At 45.4% G+C, this 24,308-nt stretch overlaps 1 protein-coding gene across 2 annotated transcripts in view; it reads left to right on the top strand.

Annotated features, from left to right (window-relative positions):
* Positions 1 to 752: 752 nt before the first annotated feature.
* The window catches only part of LOC119975272 (urokinase plasminogen activator surface receptor-like), an 80,925-nt gene continuing 57,369 nt past the window's right edge, over positions 753 to 24,308 (top strand). For both annotated transcript variants that reach the window (XM_038814981.1, XM_038814982.1), the window contains exons 1-4: positions 753 to 920; positions 21,460 to 21,576; positions 22,338 to 22,475; positions 23,338 to 23,484. In XM_038814981.1, coding sequence (XP_038670909.1) covers positions 872 to 920; positions 21,460 to 21,576; positions 22,338 to 22,475; positions 23,338 to 23,484 — 451 coding nt within the window. In that variant the 5' untranslated portion in view covers positions 753 to 871. The remainder of the gene's footprint in view (positions 921 to 21,459; positions 21,577 to 22,337; positions 22,476 to 23,337; positions 23,485 to 24,308) is intronic.

Below are 24,308 nucleotides of genomic sequence, written 5' to 3'. Positions count from 1 at the left end.
TTAATATCATATCCTGTCTAATCCCACTCTCCTGCTCACTTCCATGCCCTTTAATATCATATCCTGTCTAATCCCACTCTCCTGCTCACTTCCATGTTCTTTAATATCATATCCTGTCTAATCCCACGCTCCTGCTCACTTCCACGCCCTTTAATATCATATCCTGCCTAATCCCACTCTCCTGCTCACTTCCACGCCCTTTAATATCATATCCTGTCTAATCCCACTCTCCTGCTCACTTCCACGCCCTTTAATATCATATTCTGTCAAATCCCATTCTCCTGTACACTTGATGTGTCCTTTAATATTCCATCCATTCTTGTCCCCAACCTTCTGCTCCTAACTCATATCCTTACTATCCCAGCGACCCCAGTTCAACTCTCCTGGTTGCTTCCTCTATGTTCACTTCCTCTATCCTTTAGTAACCTTCCTGCCCTTATGCCCACCTCTTAAGTAACCCCCACCAGACTGGAATATTGAGCAGTGTGTAAATCAGTGATAGGCTACCTCGGTTAGTGAGGAACCCCTTGAGTGGCTCCTGGCTCAACTCATTGACTTGCAAGGTTGAAAGATTGACTCCAGTGTTAAATATTTCTATCGTTCCATGGAAATGCTGGTGAAGGTGAGGCAGATCAATTCCTTTACAGTGTAGGTGGACAAGAACGTTGACGGGTTTCGAAACCTCAGACACCTGACTCGGTTCCTTGGCATCCAGTGAACCCACAAACATATTTTCAGTAGTATGTGACTGCTCGTGGTAACTTTGTTGGTTATTATATTATCTCCTGACTATAAGTTGAAAGCAGACAGTTCAGGAACACAGGCAGCTGCGCTGGATCTGGACAGAGGGTCCATCACATCAAGGCACACAATGAAGCTTCTTTTTAACATTGTCAACATCTGCATGTGTTTTGCTGTTGGTAAGTTAGTTTCTGTTTAATGAGTTATCATAATTTGTGTGAAACCGTGTTTGATAGCCAAATTTTAGCTGTGCTGCAGACATTAAAGCGCTCGCTATGGAGTGAGATGTAGCTCAGAGCCCTGAATGACTGCAGCTTCCCTCCTCAGAATCTTGATCCCAGAACTGTTGCAACAGTTTGGGATTTAGTTTTTAGGTTTGTTTGTAGATTTGTTAATAAGTAACTGTCATCTAATCCCTTCTCCCGCATTACAACCATTACGGTATCTCCCCGATTAATCCCATTCTTCCCCTCACTCACATCAACCTTTAATATTGTTTCCAGTCTAATGTTACCTTCCTGCCCACTGTCTAAAACTCCAGTCCTGCCTAAAACTCCAGTGAGTTCAATCGAGCTTTAAATACACTCTATTTAATATTGTGTTACTGATATATCCCCTCCCGCCCAGATTAATTGTACAGTTAATCTCACTTTTAAGACTGTTTAAAATCACACCCAGTCTAAATTTACTGTTCTGTTCACTCTCCAGACTGTTTAATATCCCACCCAGAACCATAGAATTACTACAGTGCAGAAGGAGGCCATTCGGCCGATCAAGTCTCACTAACCCTCTGAAAGAGTACTACACCCCTCCTCTCCCCCACCTAATGTCTTCATTCTCCAGATGTTTAATATGGCATCTAGGCTAATCCTACTGTTCGACTCACACTCCAAACTGTTCAATACCCCACTCAGTCTAATACTACCGTCCTATTCACTCTCCTATTTAATATCCAACACAGTCGATTATTACTGTTAATCTCACTGTCCAGACTGTTCAATACTGTATCACCATCCATGATCCTAGAACATAAGAACTAGGAGCAGGAGTAGTCAATTCACCCCCTCGAGCTGATTTACCATTCAATACGGTCATGGTTTTAAAAAAAAATTTTTTTTATTATAAATTTAGATTACCCAATTATTTTTTCCAATTAAGGGGCAATTTAGCGTGTCCAATCCACCTACTCTGCACATTTTTGGGTTGTGGGGGCGAAACCCACACAGACACGGGGAGAATGTGCAAACTCCACACGGACAGTGACCCAGAGCTGGGATCAAACCTGGGACCTCAGCGCCGTGAGGCGGTTGTGCTAACCACTAGGCCACCATGCTGCCCAATACGGTCATGGTTGATCTCATCTTGGCCTTAACTCCACTTTCCTGCCTGTTCTCCATAAACCTTCAACCCATCACTAAATAAAAATCTATCTCCTCAAATTGACTCAAGATCCCGGAATCTACCACACTCTGAGGTAGTGAATCGCACAGATTCACAACATTTTGAGAGAAGTAATTTCTCCTCATCACTGTTGAAATCTGCTGTCTCTTACCCTAAAACTATGACCACCCGTTCTAGATTACCCACAAGTGGAAGCATCCACTTCACATCTTCTTTTTCAATACCTTGGATCTCCTCTCATTCTTTTAAACTCGAGAGAGTATCGGCCTAAACTGCTTAATCTCTCTTCATAAAACAAATCCCTCATCTCTGGAACCAATCTGGCGAGCCTCCTCTGCGGGGCATCCAATTCATCTATATCCCTCCTTAATGCGGGAGCTTCACCATTAGTTATTCAACTATATTGTACTTCACTCCCCAACTGAGCAGACAGCACTTTGAGTTGAGTTTCAGTTCAAGAACTTTGGTTCCAAGCTAGCAGGGGAGCAAAGCTACCACCAGAGGGCTTGTTTACTCCCAAATCACAAGAAATACAGCATAATGATACTATTCCTGATCTTTTCAGGTAATTAACATACACCAATCAAACAATAAATTTATTTAGAAATGTTCTATGTCCATTCACAAATAATAATTAGGATTACAAAATGCATTACATATAAGTATAGTTACCTACCATAATCAAAGCATGAGAATAGTGTAATATTACCAGGCATGCAGGTATCTCTACTTATTTACAAGCTTTCAGACATTTATTAGATTAAGTATATGCCAGAGCTAACCCATTGTCTTATGTTGATCACGTAAGAGGCAGCTGCATGTTCAATTACCTTTCTGTGTGTAGGCATGCTTGCTGAAACTACAAGACCTTGGAAGTTTTATCTATTGCTATAGCAATGATTTGCTGCTACCTGTCTATAGAAAGTTCCTAGCTTCTACAAGCAGGAGCTCGTGTGAGCCCTTAGGCTTTTAAAACCTGGCATACAGGTTTTATACCTAAATCTACCCCTTTACACTTAAATCTACCTCTTCATTCCCCCCTTATGGCCTTTGGTTCACCCAAACCAGGCCATTTTAAGGTTCAGGTTGACTCTCTGATCCTTCAGATGGGCAGTCCTTCTGAACAGCAGGCACGACAAACCATACCGGCTCCATTCTCTTTTTTTGTAATTATTTTATTCAGGCATTTTCATATAAACAAATCAAAGCAGAAGAAAAATCGTACAACACTATAAATAAACGGAGCAGCATGGTGGCACAGAGGTTAGCACTGCTGCCTATGGCACTGAGGACCTGGGTTCGATGCCCGCCCCAGTTCACTGTCTATGTGGGGTTTGCACATTCTCCCCGTGTCTGCGTGGGTTTCACAACCTAAAGATGTGCAGGGTAGGTGGATTGGCCACGCTAAATTGCCCCTGAAATAGAATTTTAAAAATTGGTACTCTAAATTTATTTGGAAAAAAACTTTATAAATAACGAACACCCACTCCCCCCCTGTCCCCCCATTGCCCCCTTCTTCCATCCTACCTTCCCCATTAAAACCCCCTTACCCCCCTCACCCCCTCCACTTTGCTGACCTCAAAATCCTCCTTGGAATAGTCAATGAACGGCTTCCACCTCCGAGTGAACCGATCAAATGGCCCCTCAGGACGAACATGACCTTTTCTAGCCTCAGGAGGTCCACCAGGTCCCTCAACCACCCTCCTGCTTTCAGCAGCTTTGAGTCCCTCCATCCAAGCCAGATCTGTCTCCGGGCTATCAGGGAGGCAAAGGCCAAAACATCAACCTCTCTCGCCCCCTGGACTCCTGGGTCTTCTGACAACCTGAATATTGCTACCTCTGGACTCAGGACCTCTTCATCCCCAGAACCTCAGACATTACGTCCACAAGCCTCTGCTACAACCCCTTTCGCTACAGACATGGACAAAACATGTGGACATGATTTGCAAGCCTCCCCATGCACTGACCAATCCTCTATCCCTTAAAGAAACCTACTCGTCATGTACTACCATCATGTATGAATTACCTTATGAATTACCTTAAACTGAATGAGGTTCAGCCTCACACATGACGAGGACGCATTCCCCCTCCACAGGGCCTCAGCCCATGCTCCGGCCTCCAGCTCCTCCTTCCATTTGGGCTTTATGTCCCCCCCAAAGCCCCCTCCCAATCCATCAGCTCCTTGTACACCTGGGACACCTTCCCTTCCCCTATTTCCTCCTTCAACAGTACCTCATGCTGCAACCCGCGGGCGGTAGCCCAGGAAAGACGGCACCTCTCACCTCATAAAATCCTGGACCTTTTATAACCATTCCCCCTGAGCAACTCATACTCTTCCTCCAGGTCCTCCGATTTCCTGAATCTTCCCCCTATAAACAGGTCGCCGAATCGTTCAACCCCTGCCTGCCGCCACCCCTGAAACCTCACAATCCGCTCCCCCGGTGCAAATCTATGGTTGTCACAAATTGGTGCCCACACCGAGGCACTTTCCAGTCCCAAATGTTGCCTCCATTGTCCCCACACCCTCATTGCGACACCGGCACTGGGCTGTTGGAGTGTCTGGCCGGGGAGAATAGCAGTGTCGCTGTTAACAATGCCCTTAAACGCATTCCCCTATGTTATAGTAGTTGTCTAATATCGTTTTACTCATTTGCTTTCTGCTAGAATGGTCGTATGTGTTATGTTCAGTAACACTTAAAGTCTTCAAATAAAGCAAATACTGTTTATTGAGCAATGATAGTAATTTAACTATGAGTTCATTCACTCTTCAATAACTATAACTGTAGATTAGATTAACAAGATTAAATATATGTAATTATAATTAACTGCACCTGCACACTAAGCTATCTCTCTTTAACTCTGTTCACTAGTCAGCCCGAACATGAAGAGGCAGGAACTCTCTCTGAGTTTACCTTTTGTACCTATATCTGGTGCTGCCATCTAGTGGTTATCTAGCTGTTGCGCAACGCCAGCAACACCCTCCCCCCCACCCCCCCCCCGCCCCCCGCACTACTCCTTGCCCCCGCTCCAAAAAAGTCCTCCTGACCTTCCCCTCCCACACAAACACAGAAATCAGTGCATTGACCATTTTAAAGAATGCCTTTGGGACAAAGATTGGAAGGTCTGAAACACGGACCAAAACCTTCGCAGCAGTCATTTTTACTCTCTGCACCCTCCCGCCAGCGACAATGGCAACACATTGCACCTTTTAAAGTCACCCTTCACTGCTCCACTAACAGTGTCAAGTTCACATTGTGCAACTGTGCCCAACTCTGTATGTTCTCCGCTCCTCTCCGCAGTTGTCCCCGACCCCCATTTAATGTGTTCGATCCACCTCTCTCCGCACTGTTTCTCACTCTAGAGCGGGTCTCCCTTCTGTGCTGTTTCAATAGTCCAGGTTCACCTGGACAGCACGGTAGCATGGTGGTTAGCATAAATGCTTCACAGCTCCTGGGTCCCAAGTTCGATTCCCGGCTGGGTCACTGTCTGTGCGGAGTCTGCACGTCCTCCCTGTGTGTGCATGGGTTTCCTCCGGGTGCTCCGGTTTCCTCCCACAGTCCAAAGATGTGCGGGTTAGGTGGACTGGCCATGCTAAATTGCCCGTAGTGTCCTAAAAAGTAAGGTTAAGGGGGAGTTGTTGGGTTACGGGTATATGGTGGATATGTGGGTATGAGTAGGGTGATCATTGCTCGGCACAACATCGAGGGCCGAAGGGCCTGTTCTGTGCTGTACTGTTCTATGTTCTACCTCTCACCGCGTTGTTTCTCCTACACTCCTGCTCCCCGTCCAAGTTGCTTATTATGCCACCTGTTCTAATCGTTCTGTCTCACTCACTCCGCAGACTGTTTAATTTCCCATTCCGGTCCAATCCTTCTGTCTCGCTCACTCCCCAGGCTGTTTAATTTTCCATTCCAGTCTAATCCTTCTGTCTCAGTCACTCCACAATCTGCTTAATTTTCCATTCCAGTCTAATCCTTCTGTCTCGCACACTCCGCAGACTGTTTAATTTCCCATTCCAGTCTATTCCTTCTGTCAGCTCACTCCGCAGACGATTCATTTTCCCATTCCAGTTTCATCCTTCTGTCTCACTCACTCCTCAGGCTGTTTAATTTCCCATTTCAGCCTAATGCTTCTGTCTCACTCACTCTGCCGACAGTTTAATTTCCCATTCCAGTCTAATCCTTCTGTCTCGCTCACTCTGCAGACTGTTTAATTTCCCATTCCAGTCTCATCTTTATGGATCGCTCACTCCGCAGATTGTTCAAATTCCCATTCCAGTCTCATCCTTCTGTCTCGCTACACCCCAGGCTGTTTAATTTCCCATTCCAGTCACATCGTTCTGTCTCACTCACTCCCCAGACTATTCAATTTCCCATTCCAGTCTAATCCTTCTGTCTCACTCACTCTGCAGACTATTTAATTTCCCATTCCAGTCTAATCCTTCTGCCTCACTCACTCTGCAGACTGTTTAATTTCCCATTCCAGTCTAATCCTTCTGCCTCGCACACTCCGCATACTGTTTAATTTCCCATTCCAGACTAATCCTTCTGTCTCACTCACTCCGCATTCTGTTTAATTTCCCATTCCAGCCTAATCCTTCTGTCTCACTCACTCTGCAGACTGTTTAATTTCCCATTCTAGTCTAATCCTTCTGTCTCACTCACTCTGCCTACTGTTTAATTTTCCACTCCAGTCTAATCCTTCTGTCTCGCTCACACCCCAGGCTGTTTAATTTCCCATTCCAGTCTCATCCTTCTGTCTCACTCACTCTGCAGACTGTTTAATTTCCCATTCCAGTCTCATCTTTATGTCTCGCTCACTCCGCAGATTGTTCAAATTCCCATTCCAGTCTAATCCTTCAGTCTCACTCACTCCGCAGACTATTTAATTTCCCATTCCAGTCTAATCCTTCTGCCTCGCTCACTCTGCAGACTGTTTAATTTCCCATTCCAGTCTAATCCTTCTGTCGCACTCACTCCGCAGACTATTTAATTTTCCATTCCAGTCTAATCCTTCTGTCGCACTCACTCCGCAGACTGTTTAATTTCCCATTCCAGTCCAATCCTCCTGTCTAACTCACTCCGCAGGCTGTTTAATTTCCCACTCCAGTCTAATCCTTCTACATCGCTCACTCCCCAGGGTGTTTAATTTCCCATTCCAGTCTAATCCTTCTGTCTCAATCCCTCGGCAGACTGTTTAATTTCCCATTCCAGTCTAAACTTTCTGTCTCGCTCACTCCCCAGACTGTTTAATTTCCCATTCCAGTCTAATCCTTCTGTCTCACTCACTCCGCAGACTGTTTAATTTCCCATTCCAGTCTAATCCTTCTGCCTCACTCACTCTGCAGACTGTTTAATTTCCCATTCCAGTCTAATCCTTCTGTCTCGCTCACTCCCCAGGCTGTTTAATTTCCCATTCCAGTCTAATCCTTCTGCCTTACTCACTCTGCAGACTGTTTAATTTCCCATTCCAGTCTAATCCTTCTGTCTCACTCACTCTGCAGACTGTTTAATTTCCCATTCCAGTCTAATCCTTCTGTCTCGCACACTCCGCAGACTGTTTAATTTCCCATTCCAGTCTATTCCTTCTGTCAGCTCACTCCGCAGACGATTCATTTTCCCATTCCAGTTTCATCCTTCTGTCTCACTCACTCCTCAGGCTATTTAATTTCCCATTCCAGTCTAATCCTTCTGTCTCGCTCACTCTGCAGACTGTTTAATTTCCCATTCCAGTCTCATCTTTATGGATCGCTCACTCCGCAGATTGTTCAAATTCCCATTCCAGTCTCATCCTTCTGTCTCGCTCACTCCGCAAGCTGTTTAATTTCGCATTCCAGTCACATCGTTCTGTCTCACTCACTCCCCAGACTATTTAATTTCCCATTCCAGTCTAATCCTTCTGTCTCACTCACTCTGCAGACTATTTAATGTCCCATTCCAGTCTAATCCTTCTGTCTCGCACACTCCGCATACTGTTCAAATTCCCATTCCAGTCTCATCCTTCTGTCTCACTCACTCCCCAGGCTGTTTAATTTCCCATTCCAGACAAATCCTTCTGTCTCGCTCACTCTGCAGACTGTTTAATTTCCCTATCCAGTCTAATCCTTCTGTCTCACTCACTCCGCAGACTGTTTAATTTCCCATTCCAGTCTAATCCTTCTGTCTCGCTCACTCCGCAGACTGTTTAATTTCCCATTCCAGTCTAATCCTTCTGTCTCGCTCACTCCCCAGGGTGTTTAATTTCCCATTCCAGTCTAATCCTTCTGTCTCACTCACTCCGCAGACTGTTTAATTTCCCATTCCAGTCTAGTCCTTCTGTCTCACTCACTCCGCAGACTAGTTAATTTCCCATTCCAGTCTAATCCTTCTACCTCGCTCACTCCCCAGGGTGTTTAATTTCCCATTCCAGTCACATCCTTCTGTCTCGCTCACTCACCAGACTGTTTAATTTCCCATTCCAGTCTAATCCTTCTGCCTCACTCACTCTGCAGACTGTTTAATTTCCCATTCCAGTCTAATCCTTCTGTCTCACTCACTCCCCAGGCTGTTCAATTTCCCATTCCAGTCTAATCCTTCTGCCTTACTCACTCTGCAGACTGTTTAATTTCCCATTCCAGTCTAATCCTTCTGTCTCGCACATTCCGCATACTAGTTAATTTCCCATTCCAGTGTAATCCTTCTGTCTCACTCACACCTCAGGCTGTTTAATTTCCCATTTCAGTCTAATGCATCTGTCTCGCTCACTCTGCCGACAGTTTAATTTCCATTCCAGCCTCAACTTTATGGCTCGCTCACTCACCAGACTGTTTAATTTCCCATTCCAGTCACATCGTTCTGTCCCACTCACTCCCCAGACTATTTAATTTCCCATTCCAGTCTAATCCTTCTGTCTCACTCACTCTGCAGACAATTTAATTTCCCATTCCAGTCTAATCCTTCTGTCTCGCACACTCCGCATACTGTTCAAATTCCCATTCCAGTCTCATCCTTCTGTCTCGCTCACACACCATACTTTTAATTTCCCATTCCAGTCACATCGTTCTGTCTCGCTCACTCCCCAGATTATTTAATTTTCCATTCCAGTCTATTCCTTCTGTCTCACTCACTCTGCAGACTGTTTAATTTCCCACTCCAGTCTAATCCTTCTGTCTCGCTCACTCTGCAGACTGTTTAATTTCCCATTCCAGTCTCATCCTTCTGTCTCACTCACTCCCCAGGCTGTTTAATTTCCCATTCCAGTCTAATCCTTCTGTCTCGCTCACTCTGCAGACTGTTTAATTTCCCATTCCAGACTAATCCTTCTGTTTCGCTCACTCTGCAGACTGTTTAATTTCCAATTCCAGTCTCATCTTTATGTCTCGCTCACTCCGCAGATTGTTCAAATTCCCATTCCAGTCAAATCCTTCAGTCTCACTCACTCCGCAGACTATTTAATTTCCCATTCCAGTCTAATCCTTCTGTCTCACTCACTCCGCAGGCTGTTTAATTTCCCATTCCAGACTAATCCTTCTGTCTCACTCACTCCGCAGACTAGTTAATTTCCCATTCCAGTCTCATCCTTCTGTCTCACACACTCCCCAGGCTGTTTAATTTCCAATTCCAGACTAATCCTTCTGTCTCGCTCACTCTGCAGACTGTTTAATTTCCCATTCCAGTCTAATCCTTCTGTCTCGCTCACTCCGCAGACTGTTTAATTTCCCATTCCAGTCACATCCTTCTGTCTCGCTCACTCCCTAGACTGTTTAATTTCCCATTCCAGTCTAATCCTTCTGCCTCACTCACTCTGCAGACTGTTTAATTTCCCATTCCAGTCTAATCCTTCTGTCTCACTCACTCCCCAGGCTGTTTAATTCCCCATTCCAGTCTAATCCTTCTGCCTTACTCTCTCTGCAGACTGTTTAATTTCCCATTCCAGTCTAATCCTTCTGTCTCGCTCACTCTGCATACTGTTTAATTTCCTATTCCAGTCTAATCCTTCTGTCAGCTCACTCCGCAGACGATTCATTTTCCCATTAAAGTTTCATCCTTCTGTCTCGCTCACTCCTCAGGTTTAATTTCCCATTTCAGTCTAATGCTTCTGTCTCGCTCACTCTGCAGACTGTTTAATTTCCCATTCCAGTCTAATCCTTCTGTCTCACTCACTCTGCCGACTGTTTAATTTCCCATTCCAGTCTAATCCTTCTGTCTCGCTCACTCTGCAGACTGTTTAATTTCCCATTCCAGTCTAATCCTTCTGTCTCTATCCCTCTGCAGACTGTTTAATTTCCCATTCCAGTCTAATCCTTCTGTCTCGCTCACTCCCCAGACTGTTTAATTTCCCATTCCAGTCTAATCCTTCTGCCTCACTCACTCTGCAGACTGTTTAATTTCCCATTCCTGTCTATCCTTCTGTCTCACTCGCTCCCCAGCTTTTAATTCCCATTCCAGTCTAATCCTTCTGCCTTACTCACTCTGCAGAACTGTTTAATTTCCCATTCCAGTCTAATCCTTCTGTCGCGCACACTCCGCATACTGTTAAATTTCCCATTCCAGTGTAATCATTCGGTCAGCTCACTCCGCAACGATTCATTTTCCCCCATTCCAGTTCATCCTTCTGTCTCACTCACTCCTCAGGCTGTTTAATTTCCCATTTCAGTCTATGCTTCTGTCTTGCTCACTCTGCAGACTGTTTAATTTCCCATTCGAGTCTCATCTTTATGGCTCAGCTCACTTCGCAGATTGTTTCAAATTCCCATTCCAGTCTCATCCTTCTGTCTCGCTCACACCCCAGGCTGTTAATTTCCTATTCCAGTCACATCGTTCTGTCTCACTCACAGTCCACAGACTAGTTAATTTCCCATTCCAGTCTATCCTTCTGTCTCACTCACTCTGCAGACTATTTAAATTTCCCATTCCAGTCTAATCCTTCTGCCTCACTCACTCTGCAGACTGTTTAATTTCCCATTCCAGTCTAATCCTTCTGTCTCGCACACTCCGCATACTGTTCAAATTCCCATTCCAGTCTCATCCTTCTGTCTCGCTCACACACCATACTTTTAATTTCCCATTCCAGTCACATCGTTCTGTCTCGCTCACTCCCCAGATTATTTAATTTTCCATTCCAGTCTATTCCTTCTGTCTCACTCACTCTGCAGACTGTTTAATTTCCCATTCCAGTCTCATCCTTCTGTCTCACTCACTCTGCAGACTGTTTAATTTCCCATTCCAGTCTCATCCTTCTGTCTCACTCACTCTGCAGACTGTTTAATTTCCCATTCCAGTCTCATCCTTCTGTCTCACTCACTCCCCAGGCTGTTTAATTTCCCATTCCAGTCTAATCCTTCTGTCAGCTCACTCCGCAGACGATTCATTTTCCCATTCCAGTTTCATCTTTATGTCTCGCTCACTCCGCAGATTGTTCAAATTCCCATTCCAGTCTAATCCTTCAGTCTCACTCACTCCGCAGACAATTTAATTTCCCATTCCAGTCTAATCCTTCTGTCGCACTCACTCCGCAGACTGTTTAATTTCCCATTCCAGTCTAATCCTTCTGTCTCGCTCACTCCCCAGGGTGTTTAATTTCCCATTTCATTCTAATCCTTCTATCTCGCTCACTCCGCAGACTGTTTAATTTCCCATTCCAGTCTAGTCCTTCTGTCTCACTCACTCCGCAGGCTGTTTAATTTCCCATTCCAGTCTAATCCTTCTGTCTCGCTCACTCCCCAGGGTGTTTAATTTCCCATTTCAGTCTAATCCTTCTGTCTCGCTCACTCCCCAGGCTGTTTAATTTCCCACTCCAGCCTAATCCTTCTGTCTCGCACACTCTGCAGACTGTTTAATTTCCCATTCCAGTGTAATCCTTCGGTCAGCTCACTCCGCAGACGATTCATTTTGCCATTCCAGTTTCATCCTTCTGTCTCAGTCACTCCTCAGGCTGTTTAATTTCCCATTTCAGTCTAATGCTTCTGTCTCGCTCACTCTGCAGACTGTTTAATTTACCATTCGAGTCTCATCTTTATGGCTCGCTCACTCCGCAGATTGTTCAAATTCCCATTCCAGTCTCATCCTTCTGTCTCGCTCACACCCCAGGCTGTTTAATTTCCCATTCCAGTCACATCGTTCTGTCTCACTCACTCCCCAGACTATTTAATTTCCCATTCCAGTCTAATCCTTCTGTCTCACTCACTCTGCAGACTATTTAATTTCCCATTCCAGTCTAATCCTTCTGCCTCGCACATTCCGCATACTGTTTAATTTCCCATTCCAGTTTCATCCTTCTGTCTCACTCACTCCTCAGGCTGTTTAATTTCCCATTTCAGTCTAATGCTTCTGTCTCGCTCACTCTGCAGACTGTTTAATTTACCATTCGAGTCTCATCTTTATGGCTCGCTCACTCCGCAGATTGTTCAATTCCCATTCCAGTCTCATCCTTCTGTCTCGCTCACTCCGCAGACTATTTAATTTCCCATTCCAGTCTAATCCTTCTGTCGCACTCACTCCGCAGACTGTTTAATTTCCCATTCCAGTCTAATCCTTCTGTCTCACTCACTCCGCAGACTGTTTAATTTCCCATTCCAGTCTAGTCCTTCTGTCTAACTCACTCCGCAGGCTGTTTAATTTCCCATTCCAGTCTAATCCTTCTACCTCGCTCACTCGCCAGGTTGTTTAATTTCCCATTCCAGTCTAATCCTTCAGTCTCAGTCACTACGCAGACTGTTTAATTTCCCATTCCAGTCTCATCCTTCTGTCTCGCTCACTCGCCAGACTGTTTAATTTCCCATTCCAGTCACATCCTTCTGTCTCGCTCACTCCCTAGACTGTTTAATTTTCCATTCCAGTCTATTCCTTCTGCCTCACTCACTCTGCAGACTGTTTAATTTCCCATTCCAGTCTAATCCTTCTGTCTCGCACACTCCGCAGACTGTTTAATTTCCCATTCCAGTCTATTCCTTCTGTCAGCTCACTCCGCAGATTATTTAATTTCCATTCCAGTCTCACCCTTCTGTCTCACTCACTCTGCAGACTGTTTAATTTCACATTCCAGTCTAATCCTTCTGTCTCGCTCACTCTGCAGACTGTTTAATTTCCCATTCCAGTCTAATCCTTCTGTCTCACTCACTCTGCAGACTGTTTAATTTCCCATTCCAGTCTAATCCTTCTGTCTCCATCACTCCTGCAGACTGTTCAAATTTCCCTATTCCCGTCTCATCCTTCTGTCTCACTCACTCTGCCGACTGTTTAATTTCCCATTCCAGTCTCATCTATGTCTCGCTCACTCCTGCCAGACATTTTAAATTTCCCATTCCAGTCTAATCCTTCATGTCTCACTCACTCCGCAGACTATTTAATTTCCCATTCCAGTCTGACTCCTTCTGTTGCACTCACTCCGCAGACTGTTTTAATTTCCCATTCCAGTCTAATCCTTCTGTCTCACTCACTCCGCAGACTGTTTAATTTACCATTCCAGTCTAGTCCATCTTCCTGTCTCACTCACTCTGCAGACTATTTAATGTCCCATTCCAGTCTCATCCTTCTGCCTCAATCACTCTGCAGACTGTTTAATTTCCCATTCCAGTCTAATCCTTCTGTCTCGCACACTCCGCATACTGTTCAAATTCCCATTCCAGTCTCATCCTTCTGTCTCGCTCACAACCCCAGGCTGTTTAATTTCCCATTCCAGTCACATCGTTCTGTCTCGCTCACTCCCCAGACTATTTAATTTCCCATTCCAGTCTAATCCTTCTGTCTCACTCACTCTGCAGACTATTTAATGTCCCATTCCAGTCTAATCCTTCTGCCTCAATCACTCTGCAGACTGTTTAATTTCCCATTCCAGTCTAATCCTTCTGTCTCGCACACTCCGCATACTGTTCAAATTCCCATTCCAGTCTCATTCTTCTTTCTCGCTCACAACCCCAGGCTGTTTAATTTCCCATTCCAGTCACATCGTTCTGTCTCGCTCACTCCCCAGACTGTTCAATTTCCCATTCCAGTCTAATCCTTCTGTCTCACTCACTCTGCAGACTGTTCAATTTCCCATTCCAGTCTCACCCTTCTGTCTCACTCACTCTGCCGACTGTTTAATTTCCCATTCCAGTCTAATCCTTCTGTCTCGCTCACTCTGCAGACTGTTTAATTTCCCATTCCAGACTAATCCTTCTGCCTCGCTCACTCTGCAGAATGTTTAATTTCCCATTCTGGTCTCATCTTTATGTCTCGCTCACTCCGCAGATTGTTCAAATTCCCATTCCAGCCTAATCCTTCAGTGTCACTCACTCCGCAGACTGTTTAAATTCCCATTCCAGTCTAATCCTTCTGTCACGCACACTCCCCAGGGTGTTTAATTTCCCATTCCAGTCTAATCCTTCTACCTCGCTCACTCCCCAGGGTGTTTAATTTCCCATTCCAGTCTAATCCTTCTGTCTCAATCCCTCTGCAGACTGTTGAATTTCACAATCCAGTCTAATCCTTCAGTCTCAGTCACTACGCAGACTGTTTAATTTCCCATTCCAGTCTAATCCTTCTGTCTCACTCACTCCCCAGGCTGTTTAATTTCCCATTCCAATCAAATCCTTCTGTCAGCTCACTCCGCAGACGATTCATTTTCCCATTCCAGTTTCATCCTTCTGTCTCACTCACTCCTCAGGCTGTTTAATTTTCCATTTCAGCCTAATGCTTCTGTCTCGCTCACTCTGCAGACTGTTTAATTTCCCATTCGAGTCTCATCCTTCTGTCTCACTCACTCTGCCGACAGTTTAATTTCCCATTCCAGTCTAATCCTTCTGTCTCGCTCACTCTGCAGACTGTTTAATTTCCCATTCCAGTCTCATCCTTCTGTCTCACTCACTCCGCAGACTGTTTAATTTCCCATTCCAGTCACATCGTTCTGTCTCACTCACTCCCCAGACTATTTAATTTCCCATTCCAGTCTAATCCTTCTGTCTCACTCACTCTGCAGACTATTTAATGTCCCATTCCAGTCTAATCCTTCTGCCTCACTCACTCTGCAGACTGTTTAATTTCCCATTCCAGTCTAATCCTTCTGTCTCGCACACTCCGCATACTGTTCAATTTCCCATTCCAGTCTAATCCTTCTGTCTCACTCACTCTGCAGACTGTTTAATTTCACATTCGAGTCTAATCCTTCTGTCTCACTCACTCTGCAGACTGTTTAATTTCCAATTCGCGTCTCATCCTTCTGTCTCACTCACTCTGCCGACTGTTTAATTTCCCATTCCAGTCTAATCCTTCTGTCTCGCTCACTCTGCAGACTGTTTAATTTCCCATTCCAGTCTCATCCATCTGTCTCACTCACTCCCCAGGCTGTTTAATTTCCCATTCCAGACTAATCCTTCTGTCTCGCTCACTCTGCAGACTGTTTAATTTCCCATTCCAGTCTCATCCTAATGTCTCGCTCACTCCCCAGACTGTTTAATTTCCCATTCCAGTCACATCCTTCTGTCTCGCTCACTCCCCAGACTGTTTAATTTCCCATTCCAGTCTAATCCTTCTGCCTCACTCACTCTGCAGACTGTTTGATTTCCCATTCCAGTCTAATCCTTCTGTCTCACTCACTCCCCAGGCTGTTTAATTTCCCATTCCAGTCTAATACTTCTGCCTTACTCACTCTGCAGACTGTTTAATTTCCCATTCCAGTCTAATCCTTCTGTCTCGCACACTCCGCATACTGTTTAATTTCCCATTCCAGTCTAATCCTTCTGTCAGCTCACTCCGCAGATGATTCATTTTCCCATTCCAGTTTCATCCTTCTTTCTCACTCACTCCCCAGACTGTTTAATTTCCCATTCCAGACGAATCATTCTGTCTCGCACACACTGCATACTGTTTAATTTCCCATTCCAGTCTCATCCTTCTGTCAGCTCACTCCGCAGATGATTCATTTTCCCATTCAAGTTTCATCCTTCTGTCTCACTCACTCCCCAGACTGTTTAATTTCCCATTCCAGTCTAATCCTTCTGTCCCGTTCACTCTGCAGACTGTTTAATTTCCCATTCCAGTCTAATCCTTCTGTCTCGCACACTCCGCATACTGTTCAAATTCCCATTCCAGTCTCATCCTTCTGTCTCGCTCATACCCCAGGCAGTTTAATTTCCCATTCCAGTCTAACCCTTCTGTCTCACTCTCTCGCCAGGCTGTTTAATTTCCCATTTCAGTCTAATCCTTCTGTCTAACTCACTCTGCAGACTGTTTAATTTCCCATTCCAAACTAATCCTTCTGTCTTACACTCCCCAGACTGTTTAATTTCCCATTCCAGTCAAATCCTTCTGTCTCACTCACTCTGCAGACTGTTTAATATCCCATTCCAGACTAATCCTTCTGTCTCACTCACTCTGCAGACTGTTTAATTTTCAATTCCAGTCTAATCCTTCTGTCTCGCTCACTCCCCAGGCTGTTCAATTTCCCATTCCAGTCTAATCCTTCTGTCTCGCTCACTCCGCAGACTGTTTCATTTCCCATTCCAGTCTCATCCTTCTGTCTCACTCACTCCGCAGGCTGTTTAATTTCCCATTCCAGTCTCATCCTTCTGTCTGACTCACTCTGCAGACTGTTTAATTTACCATTCCAGTCTAATCCTTCTGTCTCGCACATCCCCAGACTGTTTAATTTCCCATTCCAGTCTAATCCTTCTGTCTCACTCACTCCGCAGACTGTTTAATTTCCCATTCCAGTCTAGTCCTTCTGTCTCACTCACTCTGCAGACTGTTTAATTTCCCACTCCAGTCTAATCCTTCTGTCTCACTCACTCTGCAGACTGTTTAATTTACCATTCCAGTCTAATCCTTCTGTCTCGCACATCCCCAGACTGTTTAATTTCCCATTCCAGTCTAATCCTTCTGTCTCACTCACTCCGCAGACTGTTTAATTTTCCATTCCAGTCTCATCCTTCTGTCTCACTCACTCCGCAGACTGTTTAATTTCCCATTCCAGTCTAATCCTTCTGTCTCACTCACTCTGCAGACTGTTCAATTTCCCATTCCAGTCTAATCCTTCTGTCTCACTCACTCTGCAGACTTTAATTTCCTATTCCAGTCTCATCCTTCTGTCTCACTCACTCTGCAGACTGTTTAATTTCCCATTCGAGTCTCATCCTTCTGTATCACTCACTCTGCCGACTGTTTAATTTCCCATTCCAGTCTAATCATTCTGTCTTGCTCACTCTGCAGACTGTTTAATTTCCCATTCCAGTCTCATTACTCTGTCTCACTCACTCCCCAGGCTGTTTAATTTCTCATTCCAGACTAATCCTTCTGTCTCGCTCACTCTGCAAAACTGTTTAATTTCCCATTCCAGTCTCATTCTTCTGTCTCACTCACTCCCCAGGCTGTTTAATTTCCCATTCCAGACTAATCCTTCTGTCTCGCTCACTCTGCAGACTGCTTAATTTCCCATTCCAGTCTAATCCTTCTGCCTCACGCACTCCGCAGACTGTTTAATTTCCCATTCCAGTCTAATCCTTCTGCCTCGCACACTCCGCATACTGTTTAATTTCCCATTCCAGTCGTATCCTTCTATCAGCTCACTCCACAGACGATTCATTTTCCCATTCCAGATTCATCCTTCTGTCTCGCTCACTCCTCAGGCTGTTTAATTTCCCATTTCAGTCTCATGTTTATGTCTCGCTCACTCCGCAGATTGTTCAAATTCCCATTCCAGTCTAATCTTTCAATCTCACTCACTCCGCAGACTATTTAATTTCCCATTCCAGTCTAATCCCTCTGTCTCACTCACTCCGCTGGCTGTTTAATTTCCCATTCCAGTCTAATCCTTCTACCTCGCTCACTCCCCAGACTGATTTAATTTCCCATTCCAGTCTAATCCTTCTGACTCAATCCCTCTCCAGACTGTTTAATTTCCCATTCCAGTCTAATCCTTCAGTCTCCGTCACTACGCAGACTGTTTAATTTCCCATTCCAGTCTCATCCTTCTGTCTCGCTCACTCCCCACACTGTTTAATTTCCCATTCCAGTCACATCCTTCTGTCTCGCTCACTCGCCAGACTGTTTAATTTCGCATTCCAGCCTAATCCTTCTGCCTCACTCACTCTGCAGAATGTTTAATTTCCCATTCCAGTCTAATCCATCTGTCTCACTCACTCACCAGGCTGTTTAATTTCCCATTCCAGTCTAATCCTTCTGCCTCACGCACTCTGCAGACTGTTTAATTTCCCATTCCCGTCTAATCCTTCTGCCTCGCACACTCCGCATACTGTTTAATTTCCCATTCCAGTCGTATCCTTCTATCAGCTCACTCCGCAGACGATTCATTTTCCCATTCCAGATTCATCCTTCTGTCTCGCTCACTCCTCAGGCTGTTTAATTTCCCATTTCAGTCTAATCCTTCTGTCTCGCTCACTCCGCAGACTGTTTAATTTCCCATTACAGTCTAATCCTTCTTTCTCACTCACTCCCCAGACTCTTAAATTTCCCCTTCCAGTCACATCCTTTCGTCTCGCTCACCCTGCAGGCTGTTTAATTTCCCATTCCATTCTAATCCTTCTGTCTGACTCACTCCCCAGGCTATTTAATTTCCCATTCCAGTCTCCTCCTTCTGTCTCGTTCACTCCGCAGGCTGTTTAATTTCCCATTCCAGTCTAATGCTTCTGTCTCACTCACTCCGCAGACTGTTTAATTTCCCATTCCAGTCTAATGCTTCTGTCTCACTCACTCTGCAGACTGTTTAATTTCCCATTCCAGTCTCATCCTTCTGTCTCACTCACACCCCAGACTGTTTAATTTCCCATTCCAGTCTCATCCTTCTGTCTATCTCACTCCGCAAACTGTTTAATTTTCCATTCCAGTCTAATCCTTCTGTCTCACTCACTCCGCAGACTGTTTTTCTTCCCATTCCAGTCTAATCCTTCTGTCTCGCTCACTCCCCAGACTGTTTAATTTCCCATTCCAGTCTCATCCTTCTGTCTATTTCACTCCGCAAACTGTTTAATTTTCCATTCCAGTCTAATCCTTCTGTCTCACTCACTCCGCAGACTATTTTTCTTCCCAGTCCAGTCTAATCCTTCTGTCTCAGTCACTCCCCAGACTGTTTAATTTCCCATTCCAGACTAATCCTTCTGTCTCACTCACTCTGCAGAATGTTTAATTTCCCATTCCAGTCTAATCCTTCTGTCTCACTCACTCCGCAGACTGTTTAATTTCCCATTCCAGTCTAATCCTTCTGTCTCACTCACTCTGCAGACTGTTTAATTTCCCATTCCAGTCTAATCCTTCTGTCTCACTCACTCTGCAGACTGTTTAATTTCCCATTCCAGACTAATCCTTCTGTCTCGCTCACTCCCCAGACTGTTTAATTTTCAATTCCAGTCTAATCCTTCTGTCTCGCTCACTCCCCAGGCTGTTTAATTTCCCATTCCAGTCTAATCCTTCTGTCTCGCTCACTCCGCAGACTGTTTAATTTCCCATTCCAGTCTAATCCTTCTGTCTCACTCACTCTGCAGACTGTTTAATTTCCCACCCAGTGTAATCTAGCTGTACCGCTCACACTCCAGTCTGTTTAATATCCCACCCAGAATAATCCCGCTGTACCGCTCACTCTCCAGACTGTTTAATATCCCACCGAGAGTATTCCCGCTGTACCGCTCACTCTCCAGTCTGTTTAATATCCCACCCAGAGTAATCCCGCTGTACCGCTCACTCTCCAGTCTGTTGAATATCCCACCGAGAGTATTCCCGCTGCACCGCACACTCTCCAGTCTAATCTCCCACCCAGAGTAATCCCACTGTACCGCTCACTCTCCAGACTGTTTAACATCCCACACAGAGTAATCTTGCTGAACCGCTCACTCTCCAATCTGTCTAATATCCGACCCAGAGTAATCCCACTGTACCGCTCACTCTCCAGAATGTTTAATATCCCACCCAGAGTAATCCCGCTGTACCGCTCACTCTCCAGTCTGTTTAATATCCAAACCAGAGTAATCCCGCTGTACCGCTCACTCTGCAGTCTAATATCCCACCCAGAATATCCCGCTGGACCGCTCACTCTCCAGTCTGTTTAATATCCAACCCAGAGTAATCCCGCTGTACCGCTCACTCTCCAGTCTGTTTAATATCCCTCAGAGTAATCACGCTTTAACGCTCACTCTCCAGCCTAATATCCCACCCAGAGTAATCCCACTGTACCGCTCACTCTCCAGACTGTTTAATATCCCACCCAGAGTAATCCCGCTGTACCACTCACTCTCCAGACTGTTTAATATCCCACCCAGAGTAATCCCGCTGTACCGCCCACTCTCCAGACTGTTTAATATCCCACCCAGAGTAATCCCGCTGTACCACTCACTCTCCAGACTGTTTAATATCCCATCCAGAGTAATCCCGCTGTATTGCTCACTCTCCAGTCTGTTTAATATCCCACCCAGAGTAATCCCGCTGTACCGCTCATTCTCCAGTCTGTCTAATATCCCACCCAAAGTAATCCCGCTGTACCGCTCACTCTCCAGTCTTTTTAATGAGCTGATCTCCTCAGCTATTCAGGCCGCCAATGTAGGAAGAATAGGGGATCGAAGTTCATGGATTGGACAAAACCTTATGAGGAAATTGAGCCCGATAGACCTTTCCTGGGGTAATTCTCTGCACAAGCTCCTTCCACATTAGTTCACTTCAGCTGCTTGTGAAGAACTGGGGGAGGCGCTGGTGTGTGTATGTGTGTGTATGCGTGGTTGGGGAGGGGCAGGTTTTGGTTTAGCATAGGGCTACATAGCTGGCTTTTAAAGCAGACCAAGCAGTGCGGGTTCATTGACGTACCAGCCTCCCCGAACAGGCGCCGGAATGTGGTGACCAGGGGCTTTTCACAGTAACTTCATTTGAAGCCAACTCGTGACAATAAGCGATTTTCATTTCTTTTTGCATAGAAAGGTGAACTCAGAGACTGAAATTAGAACCAGGGGTAGATGGTTGTTTGCACCAGAATCTGGAATAAATCTGCTGGGCCGATTGGCCGCCTCTCTGTTGCACATTCTATACAATGGGGCTCTGCTGTTGTCTGATTGACCAGATACCACTCACGAGATAAATAAATCATTGTGATAAACTCAGCCCAGTGTTACATTAAGAGATGGAATCAAATCTCCAACGAAACAGACCGCTGTCAACTTCAGTCAATCTATCAAACCTCCCGGGATATGAGTGTTAATGAAGTGTAAATTGAGATTGTGATCAGCATAGGTGTCTGTAATATGAAAGTAGCAGATGTTTGAGCAAGGATAGAACTGACCCGAATAGGAATGATGTTTCTCAATTAATGAGCCACACATTGAAACTCAGCAAATCACTGACTTTGACTCAATCTCTCATCTTCCAGTGCGATCTCTGACCTGTTTGCAATGTTCTGGATCATCGGGTACCTGCAATCTTAACGATGAAACCTGCACTGCTGGGACCACCAGCTGCCAGACTGTTTCCTCTACAAGCATCATCGGTAATGTTTCTTTCCAATCCAATTCTTTTCCAGATTGTATGAAAATGGAGATCCTCATTTTTAAACATTGAATTCAGTAGCGGTGTTTCTCTTCATTGGCTTCTAACCCATGGCCGGTGATTCCAGTCACTCGAGGGAGGATTGGGGAGGTCTTGTGATGCAGTGCGCAGCCTCACTGCCCTTAGTTTCCAGTCCAGCTCCAGGATTGGATGACCAAGGATGGGGTGTGCATGACGTAACCAAACAGGTTTGAGTGACAACCTGTAAATCCTTCCACCAGATGGAAGTGGCAGACACCAACATTGGGAGCATTGGTCAGCCATGTGATGGAAAGAGATTTGGAGCCCCTACCATCACTCTCCCTAACTCCAGTTTAAAGCATGCATGTTGAACTGCATGTTGCATCCGGTTCCTTAGACAGCACCTTCCAAGCCCATGACCAGAACTATCGAGATGGACAAGGGCAGCAGATAGGTGGGAAACCACCGCCTGGATTGTTGGAGGAAAGAGCCAGCACAGTCTCTATGGGCTGAATGGTCTCCTTCTGTCCTGCGCTGCTCTTTGCTTTCCCCAGAGCGAGACAAGAGTTGGACGCGGGGCAGAGATAGTCGAGGTTGTTTCTTGGCCAATGACCAGGAATTGATAATGGTCTGGGATAAACTGAGCTGAATTACTCTCCACACAGTCACATTGATCAAAGCCGGAATCTTGGGGAAAATAACCGGCGGCAGCTTCCAACTCCAGTCTGTGCTTCTTTCCAGAGGGAATAACGACCAGGCGAATTAGCCAAAAGTGTTCCACTGCATCGAATGACTTCTCTTTGAACAGCGGAGTGGTTTCCATCTCCCAGAGCAACAGTTTCTGTGAATCTGACCGCTGCAATAATCAGACAGTTTCAGGTAAGTTTACAGTGAGTAATATTCCAATTGGGATCTGAGGAACACATTTCAGGAATGTGTGTCATGCATTAATTTTCAGCAGTTGTCTGGGCCCCAAACTGCAGGATTAACACCCACCACTTCCACACTGTTTTAGCAGCCTCGCCCTTTGCAAAGCTTTTGATCAAAACTCCCCTCACAAAGCTGGTTCTACTTGATGTTTGACACCACGCCTGTGTACGGATTGGGTAATGTTACTATGTTTTGACCCGATGTAAATGCACGGTCTTGTAATTCATTTATTTCTGTGCAATGTGCAATGTATCAGCTGTCATCATGAGAACACAAGACATCATCAATTGGATGTCCCAGCTGAGGGAGTTTAGTGTGACAACTCTTGAAATGGTCTTGCATTGAGTTCAGATACAGCTCCCATCAAATATCCATTCTTGCTCCTGGTCCCACAGAAGGCGTGGGAACCATCAAACAAATTGGAAACGAATTGGGAACAGGGCTCAGCTTTTCGGCCCATCAAACCAGCTCGACCATTCAAACCCCACACACTCCCCAACGGTGAAGTTTTCCTGCAACTTAACCCTTCCCATCCCGAGTTCAGGGATTTCTAGCACTTATACACGGTTGGGCTAAAAACATTGTATTGGCATCCAGGAAAGATGGGCGATAGCGAGTTGGAGCCTGATTTAGCCCCGAATCCTCACCTTACACTTTGCACTGTAGCACTGCAGTCATATGGAAACGAATAGCCGCCGGGGTCGGAAACAAGCGGCCGATTTCCAGCTTTCGAGATGAACCTGGGTGTGTTACAGTGAAATTGTATTGAGGAGGTTCTGAAGGTTTTATCCAATGAGTGTTTCTATTTCAGAGCCTGCCAATACCACAGTCAATGGATTGCAATGTTTCGGATGTTATAACTCATCCTCCGAGTCCTGCATTAACAGTCTGAGGAGAGTGAATTGTGTGGGAGCAGAGAATCGCTGTTTCAATGCGACAGGAATACAGGAGGTATTGGGTAGGTTTGATCATTCTCTTCCGTTTCTCCTCTACTCAATTTAAACGCTTTCTTTGGTGTTCAGGTGTGTCTCAGTCTTGCCAATTTGAAGGGAATTCTGTTGAGGAAGAGAGGATAATAGAACAATACAGCACAGGGCACGTCATCGGCCCATCGTGCCCGTTCTATCCCATTTGTCCCAATCAGTCTGCTCTGTCCCTATAAGTTGACGGAAATCTACAGGCTGCTCCTTTAAGTTAAATCCATTGACCAACTTCACCCAGGTTATGCCTGCCTGTGTTTTAAAAAAATAATTTAGGTGATGTGAGCATCGTTGGCTATGCTAGCAGTTATTGCCCATCCCCAATTGCCCCTTGAGGAGGTGATGGTGAGCTCCTCTGTTCACCCGCTGCAGTCCCTTCCCTGTACGTACACCCCTGTGCTGTTAGGGAGGGAGTTCCAGGATGTTACCCCAGCAACAGTGAAGGAACTGCGATATATTTCCAAGTCAGGATGTGTTTCAGGTAATGTGTTTCCAGGTAGATGCTGCCCTTGTCTTTCTAGATGGTGGTGGCCGTGTGTTTCTGAGATAGATAGAGAAATACAGCACAGAACAGGCCCTTCGGCCCACGATGTTGCGCCGAACTTTTGTCCTAGGTTAATCATAGAATTTTGGACAATTTGTCATGGCCAATCCACCCAACCTGCACATCTTTGGACTGTGGGAGGAAACCGGAGTACCCGGAGGAATCCCACGCAGTCACGGGGAGGATGTGCAGACTCCACACAGACAGTGACCCAAGTCGAAATCGAACTTGGGACCCTGGAGCTGTGAAGCAATTGTG

The sequence above is a fragment of the Scyliorhinus canicula genome, chromosome 12 (assembly GCF_902713615.1).
Source record: "Scyliorhinus canicula chromosome 12, sScyCan1.1, whole genome shotgun sequence".
NCBI classification, from domain to species: Eukaryota; Metazoa; Chordata; class Chondrichthyes; order Carcharhiniformes; family Scyliorhinidae; genus Scyliorhinus; species Scyliorhinus canicula.
This window is presented reverse-complemented; position numbering and strand designations above follow the sequence as displayed.